General features: G+C 34.9%; 1 protein-coding gene across 1 annotated transcript in view; it reads left to right on the top strand.

The window, feature by feature from the left end:
• The window catches only part of LOC106464964 (tip elongation aberrant protein 3-like), a 66,980-nt gene that overhangs the window by 29,742 nt on the left and 28,258 nt on the right, over positions 1-8,980 (top strand). The window contains exon 7 of the mRNA XM_013925138.2: positions 7,354-7,500. Coding sequence (XP_013780592.2) covers positions 7,354-7,500 — 147 coding nt within the window. The remainder of the gene's footprint in view (positions 1-7,353; positions 7,501-8,980) is intronic.

Below are 8,980 nucleotides of genomic sequence, written 5' to 3'. Positions count from 1 at the left end.
CTGTGAGAGCTGGGTTTCGCCAAAACAGAGAAGTCTATTCTTACTACCACAAAGTTGCAAGGGTAGGTGGAAATACTTCTTTTGGAAAATTCCATTGTGGCCTCCAACATTTCCAAGCAAAGGGGCACTCACTCCAGGTCTCTTTGTTTTCGAACATTGGAGCTTCTCTTTTGGGCCCACAATCATTGTTCTCCTATCTGGTCATGTTCCAAGTGTTATGAATTTTGTAACCAATCAATTATCTGGTCCCAACAGAGTTCTGCCTACAAAACGAATGCTTCATCCACAAATATTTTTTTGGTTCTGCTCTCATCTCGGGATGCCTCATATCATTGCTTTTGCCACTCACTGGAATGCCCAGCTCCTGTTCCTCGCCCTCTGGCTTTAGGCATAGATGCTCTCAGCCAGGATTGGACAGATCTTCATTTGTTATCCATGGTTCTTGCACTGATGTGCTCCTTGTCCTGTCCAGTTCTTCTGGTGGTGCAATATTGGCTGGGTCAGCCTGGGTTTCCACTCCTTCATTATCTTCAGAAATGACAATCTCTTCCATTTCCTCTCTGGCTATCCCTCTTACATCAGCCTTGGTCAGACATTTTTCATCTGGTGATCACCATTCTTCAGCTTTGTGCCAGGCCTTTATATGGTCTGTTGCATAACATCAGAAATTGACTTCTCAAGTGACATCTTTATTAATGCAGTCCATTCAGCATTCTTTATTGGACCTTTATCAATGGAAATGGTTTACTTATCATCAGTGGTTTATCAGACAGGACTTTAATATATCCCATCCTACTGTGCCAAATGTTTGTCAATATCTGACATGGTTATTTGACAAAGGTTTGGCACCTTCATTCGTTTCTCTGTATAAGGCTGCTTTGTCAGCTAATTTTCATTTTTCCAAAAAACATCAAGTTTTTGAGTTCCAGGTTTTGCCCTTGCTTGTGAAATCTCTTCAGGTTATCTGTCCTCAGTGTCCTTTCCAGTTTTTTAATTGGAATATGTCGGTGGTTCTCCATGCCTTATCTCATCTTCCCTTTGAACCTTTGGCACCATGTTCCCTATGTCATATTTTGCTTTAAGACTTATTTTATTCTCTTGTTGGCTAGTGGATGTCGATGTTTGGATGTGTTTGCAGTTCATGTTCCTAGGACATTTTACCATTCCACTTATGTTATGTTGTATCTTGATGGGTCCTTTGTTCCCAAAACTTCAGCAGCTAGAGAAGGGGATAATTGTTTCTCTTCTATTCATCTTTCCTCCATTTCTGATTTCTATGAAAACACGGATCTGGATCATCTTTTATGCCTGGTTCGGGCTCTTCGATGTTATGTTGCATGCACTGAAGGGTTTCGTGGTTCACGTCACCATTTGTTTATCCTTTGGATCCAAAGGTGTCGCATGACTTATCCCCTGTCACTTTGACAGGTTGGGTTCATCAGTTGGTGTATATTGCTTACTCTGGGCTTTCATTGGAGGAACAGAGACTTCTTAGAGTCTCATCTCATCAAATTTGCCATATCTCAATGTCCCTGGCGGCTTGGTTGTGTCGCCCACTGGAGTAGATTGTAGAGGATGGTAGGTGGACCATGCCTAATACATTTATATCTCATTATTTACATTATTTGGCAGTTGCCTTCTTGTGGCTATTCTCTATGCCCCAGCTAGTTTGTAAGAAAGGTGAGTGACTTCATTTCTTTTATTTTTATTTCTATTATTTTTCAGGGACTCTCTCATCATTGTCATTTGGATCCCACTCTGTGCCAGGTGTTACCTGGTCAGGTATGCTTATTTCCGAGCTTGCACTAACTACCAGTCAATCAATACAGATTTTTTTTCCTGGTAGCAATGAGCTCTGTTGAGATAGGGTGTTCCATAAGACCACTTTATGTATTTTTCAGGTGATAAACAATTATAAAACTATGAACAACACACTACTGGACTGCCACTCATGAACAATCATGAGTAAAACATAAGGGGATTTTGCCCATCCCTTCTGATCCTTGGATTGAGTAAATCAGGGTTGGTTTGATTTTCAAAATAGGGAACGTGGTTCACCTATTGCACTATCTCTGGACCATAGAAGTAGAGCTGACCACACTAGTGTGCTATTACTATCTATATCCCCTTTTCACACACCTATTCTCTACGCAGACAATTTCTGTGTGGATCATGCCCTCACTAGACACTCCAACCTGGGATTCTAGCTAAAGTGTGTAGAAAAGGTAAGTGTGTTTCCTATACTGAAAATGTATTTCCTATAATACTTACCTCCATTCACACTCTCTCACCCTTTCTCCCCAGGAAATGGCCAGTTTTGGGTCTGCTAGTTTGGACTATCTTGAAAAGTGAATAGGAAGTAATAATATGGAGCTTATATATGGATTTGGGATAGGGAGTGCATTGATGTATGTGGAGAGAATCACAAGATTTAAACTGCTATGAGCAATATAGTTGGGTATAAAAGATGGAGCAAGTGAGGTAAGATTCATACCAATGCTTAGATGGGCAGAGAAGAGAAACTTTTATCAGGATAAAGCTAAAGTCTGAGCGGAGGTAAGTATTATCAGAAATACATTTTTGGTATTGAAAAATGTTAACTTTCATAAAGATAATATTAAAATTCTCAGTGTTCACTTCTTGTTGTCACATGATGTGTCTGCATTCTGAATTCTCCTCTTTTAGCTTGTATAACTTTAAGTTTAGAACACCAGCTTGGTTAGTTTAGTATACAAGTTTCACTTGTATGGAGTCATAGTGACCCCACACTGGCATTCAGTGGTAATGTCATAACACCTAAATTGTCTGACTTTTGTAGACACAACGTATAAACGCCTTCCAGTGGCACAGTGGTATGTCTGCAGACTTACAACTCCAAAACTGGGTTTCAATACCCATGGTGGGCAGAGCACAAATAGCTCATTGTGTAGCTTTGTGCTCAACTACAAACCAAAAATATATATAAACAATACCAAGGTCAAATATACAGTTTCAAAATCCTAACTTCTCTATTTAGTGAGATATCATTGAATTTTCCCAATTCACAACAGAAGTCTATGTGTCTTTATTTGATGTATATGCTTATAAACAATAGGAAGAGTTTATTTTTTATTTCAAGCTTGCAGTGGATTTGATTGGGTACATGTTTGTATGTGAAGTTGATGCTCATAGTATTTAATGAATTATTTTTTACCTTAAATAGCTTAGTTATAGAACCATTTAAATTATACTTGTTTTTGATGTTCTAGTTTAGTGATTCATGTATTTAGAATGCATATATTTGAAAGGTACATGAATTTTTGTTTCAACAAAGAACTTAGAGAAAAAGTAGGGTTAGGTAACTATGATTAGACAAGTTAAGAACTTCACACACACACGTAGAAAAGTTTATGGGACCCTGCTAATATGTTTCCACTGCAATGTGTTATTTTTCACAGATGAATAAACTGTACATCATACAAGCCAGGCATTAAAACTGTAGAATTAAAATATGGCAACAAATAATTCATTCAAAGAAGAAGAAAAGGGTTTTGTTCATTTTCTTTCATAATTTTCAAACTTTCATAAAACTATACATTAACAATTTAGTTACAGTTAGTGTTTGGGTAGAGAATTAAAAGAACAGATAAAATATAAACTTTTACCATAATAAAACTTGATATTTATTGTATTACGGTGTCACATAAACAGTCTATTGACATAAGTGGTGATTTGTTACTTTTTTTTCAGCAGATTTCAAATTCAGTTGTTGACAGTAAAATAAACACAGAAAATAAATGTGAAATGCTTAGCAGTTCAAACTCTCAAAAGAAGTACTTTGAAACTTCATGACCAATAATAAAGAAACAAAGGGCACAGCTGTTCGTTTTATTTCTGATTTTACAATTTTTAATATACTTTGATGATTTGTCTATTGGCTGAAGAACCAAATATATTGTTAGGGTAGAAGTAATAACAGATAAAATATAAAGTTTTACATAAGAAAAGGTTTTTATTTATTTAGGAGGTTTTGGAGGTTATATAAATCAAATTTGAGGTTTTTGAGAAAAATAAAATTATTTTTCATTTTAATTTAATATTCACTTTGCACTTGGACTAGTAAAAAAAAAAGATTTGATATATTAACAGACAAATTTTTAATAAAAATATTTCCTTAAAAAATTATTTTTTTGTTTACAAATGACACTTAATGTTTACTAAAAGTCTGCCTAATTTTGTGAAGATACACATACTTTAGTAAAAGTTATAGTATGGAAACTTTAACAAGCATGTAATGGGAATGTGAACAGCCTGTGGCCTTAGTCGTTGGGTTTGACTGTATACTCATTACAAAGTAATTTATTTGGATTTCGGGTCGTGCTATTGCGAGCTGAGTGCACAAGTCCCTAACGCGAGGAAGTTTACTTGGGGAATAAAGAACTTACACAGAGACAACTAATTATAAATCAAATAACTTCTTTATCAATACACTGTTGAACAGTTCATTTATGTCAAAACTCTCAAGGTTGTTTTGCAATAACACTACTTCTAAATCATTGAGTACTTCATTTTGAAAGACTAGATGTTCATTAATAAGCCCTTCAGTTTCATTCAATAGCATTAATACAACGTTAGTTAAGTTATCAATTAAGTTAACATGAGAAATTCTCTTGATCATAATCTGTATAATTGCATTAACAATTCCTCTAAGATATCCTTCAGTAGTTCCACTATAAGCATTATCAAATCTACAATTTCTTTAGTACAGTTAATGTTCTTCACTTTTCTCTCTTTATACATTATTGAACCTTAAGTGAAACCTTGTTAGAGTAGATCAGTTGACTATTCTATTAGACTGTAACAAAATCCACTTTGTTATTGGTCCTTACAGAAATTATTTCTGTCCCTTATCGAATATCTTTGATGAAATCATCCAAGACAATTAACTTAGGACGTATTGAGACAAATCCTATAATGGGGACTCTTCACTAGGAGTAATTCACCCTTTTCTTTCATCACAATTCAGTTAACTGCTTTTTTTTTGTAGTAAGTATTGTGGTTCATGAGTTACTGCCCACACTTTCTTATAACATTTTTGCTTTGGCATTTTCTCCATACTATATGTAGATATGTTATAAACGAAAGAGGTACTTCTTCAAAACATTCACATATTTAATATATTTAGTATTTGTATTGTACAAATACTTCAAGTACAAAATGGTTACGAGGTTGGTCTATTTGACCAACCTTGTGTTGAGAGAGTTAAAATATATGTCAGAAAGACTAGTTCAGTAAAATATGGTCCTACTTATGGAGGTTTGCATTTGGTAGGTGCACCACCAAGTCCACAACGCACTGTTTTCGAGGAAATATGCACACACCTAAAAAAATGTAAGATTTCTGCTTTCACAGCACACCATTGTATAGGTAAAACACTACAAGCCTGTAATGCTTGGCCAGCATGCAAAATTAATCAGCAAACTTGTTGACAGACCACCATTTATTCAAACAGTGTTGGACCAGTACAGTCTTTAAAGCAAGATCTATCTATTATAATCTGGTGTAGGGTTCTTCAATCATGTGCTAACTGTACACTGTATCCAAGCATTTGTGTTTTTTATACCTTGCTTAACTATCTACCTCTCCTTAAAAGAGTTGTAGCAATCATATACGCATAATAAAGCTTCAGTGAAATACCAGTTTTCAAGCATTAGGGTATTAACGTGCATTGAAATGAGAACTAATATTACCACAGTTGCTATCAAATATTTCAACACAGCTTTAAAATAATGTTTTAAGTATTTAAAATTTAGGTTTCAGTGTAAACTCTCAAGCTTTTTTCATACATGGGAGCACCAGCAGTTGATACTTAAACATTTATGATAACACATTGCTATTACTGTGTAAGACTGACGAGAGTTCTATAGTAACATTACTTTGTGGTTGTACCCCCAGTGGCTCAGTGATAAGTCTACAGGCTAAAATCTGAGTTTTGATACCCATGGTGGGCAGAGCACAGACAACCCATTATGTAGCTTTGTGTTTAACAATAACCAAACCAAGCTTTGTGGTTGGAAAGAAAAAAAACTCAAACTGAAGCTGTACTGAAGTTAAACAGAAAGTTTTTTTGAAAATGCTTTATTAAAGATTATTGATTTGGAAAAGTTTGAAAAATCTTTCATGTAAACATTATTCTCATTCGCGTGGATCTTCATTAGTCCATAAGATGTGCCTTTGACATATTTAGTATTGTTTTGCTTGTGTTTAAAAGCTGATTATATTCAGTTAAAAGAATAAAGTAAAGTTCAAACCACTCAGTCCTCTGTAAGTAAATGATCAAGGCTCAAAAATATCAAAATAATCATCAGACGTTTTCATCATGTGGTTGTGACGTCACTGACACGAACATTGAAACCTAGCCTATAAAGTAGTCTTTAGACAGTACCCTTTTTGCTCTATTCTGCTATCATATCAAGGCTAGCACTATGGGGGACCTTAGGGGGCCTTGCCTGTCTAGTTTATATCATATGCCTCCCTCCCCCCAGTTTTATATTCCAAACTGATATAGAAAAATCTATGATAGTTGCAGATCAAAAACTAATATATATATAATACAATTAAACTAAACTCAGATGTAAATGTTTCTAATGACTTAATAATAATACCAATAATTTAAAAACAAATCCAGGAAAAGTACATTCATGAGGATGTTTTACAATAATGCACTGTCATATGATTTATTAATTAATGTCTAGAGTAACATTTTCTAAAATATCCCCCCCCCCCCCAATCATTGAATAAGTGGGTGCCTTCCACCATAGTGCACATAAAAGAAGCATATGATATGGTGTAATGTTTATATGTATACCCAACATTTACTTGTGTTTAGGTTAAAATGTTTCTTAAAAAAATGTAATTATTCACTTGGCAATCCTTTTTACTTTCAGAAGTACATATAATTGAAAAACAGTTTAAAGAAATTTGACATTTGTAATATGGTTCATAAGAATGTCAATGTTCAGAGTCCAGGGTTTGTAGATTGTAAGGCCACCATAAGCATTTTGGATAATAATATAGTACAGAACATGCTGCTTATGTTTTTATTACTCTATGTTATTTAAAAACTACCATTGGTGTGTGTGTGTGTGTGTCTTTTGATACTGTGTTCAACTGTAGTTAATGCAAGCTAGCTGTTTTCTGTAGAAAATAGTTATTGGATTTTCAAAATCAAAGATCTTATAAACAGACCTGACAGTGTTGGAATAATTTATTTTAACATAAAGAAATGTATATCTATCTTAGAAAATGTTACAAAAATCAGAACTGGTATATATTAATGTTTTGTGAATGAAAAACATTTTGTTTTTGTATAAGCAACACTGAAGTGGTCAAGAATAAAAACAAATAAAGGACCAGGAGAGCTGCACAACCATTCAGCTGTGAAATTTTTAGAATACATGTACATCTTTGGAGGGGAGCGTGATGTAACCATTTTCAATGACTTATGGAGATATCACTTTGGTAAGTCTGAAGCAATTCATTTTATTTCCACCACTATTTCCTTCACTCTTGACATTTGGTCATTCCAAATTAAAACCTGTGTGCCTTAAAATCCTCATGGATTGTTTTTCATGAACTTCTGTTCCTCTTTCTATGTATTAATTATTATAAACACTTGAAATAAAAAATAGTGTTTATATTTTTTATTTGTTCTTCTTCCTTCTCTCTCTCTCACACTTATTAGACCATTTTGATTTCAATCTGTTATGTCTTATTTTCATCCTTTGTTGTTATTTCACATATGCAGAATATTTTATTGGCTGAGGGATCAACAATAGTTGTTCTTTTCATAAAAATATTGTTATTAGGGTGATCAGTCTTCTTTTACATGTATAAATTATTGTAAGCAGTTCTTCCTCACTTGTTAGTGCTTATCTTATAATAATATTTTTCTCACATTCCATCAGTTCCAACATCTTACTCTTCTCCTGAAGCTAGGCTAGAATTTAACCAGGTTTCAGTTGCCACAAACCCACAGTAATTGAAGGATAGGGGTGAAAGCTAAAATTGGTATTTCCGATATGGTACTTCCCTCTTCTCACAAGATTAGCTATTCTCATCCAGTACTGCCCTCTATATACAAACTTTTTTCTTTATGCGTGCCACAAGCCTTCTGCTCCCCCCTATTGGAATCAAATGGTTCCAACTTGTTTCTCATGCAAATCATCATGCGTCACTTCTCCACCATTAGCAACGTGACATACTCATGTGGCGCATATGACTCCCTTTAAACACCTCTACCGAACTATCCCTTCTCTTTTGGCAGTGCTTGTGCTTGGATGTGTTTCTTTGTTTCAAATTTCACATTCAACTTTAATATATTTGCGAACTGGTTGTCATTTAAATTACTTCCAAGTTTATTGAGGCTGTTTCTTCACTTTAATTTAATGTTTATTACAGTCGCATTATTATTTATAATTTCGATTTTAATTGACTCTTTTTGATTAGAAATTCCAAAGTTCATGTCACCACTTTAGGGGTCACACCTGCGACTAGGACTACATCACAAGCATCAGGTGCGAGTGACCCGGCAGGAGATTTATCAGTGTTTATTGGCAGGGAGATTGAATGTTACATGGGTCAACCTCTATCTCCGGACCTTGCCCCACTTCCTCCCAAACGTGCCAAGCCTGTACAGGCTGACAAGTACCTGGGTTACCTATTTCTACCTCCTAATTTTACCATGCCTTCCCATGCCCCTCCTGAGGAGTCAGTTAGGCCTACTACAGTCTTTTTGGATTTTGTTTCTCAGATATATACACCTGGAAAAAAGTTAAGCACCCCCAAATATTTTTCAGGACTGCTTATTGAAAATAAGGTTTAATTTTCATGATGTTGAGCAATGTTCATAATTTCAAACATAATTAAAAGGATGTGAGCGTTCAGGTGTGACATTTAAATCAGGCGCGTATTTTTCCCCACGTGCAACTTGCTCGCTTCT

This window comes from Limulus polyphemus, unplaced genomic scaffold (genome assembly GCF_000517525.1).
Source record: "Limulus polyphemus unplaced genomic scaffold, Limulus_polyphemus-2.1.2 Scaffold1795, whole genome shotgun sequence".
NCBI lineage: Eukaryota > Metazoa > Arthropoda > Merostomata > Xiphosura > Limulidae > Limulus > Limulus polyphemus.
Note: the sequence above shows the minus strand (reverse complement) of the source record. Positions and strands in the feature narration are given on the sequence as shown.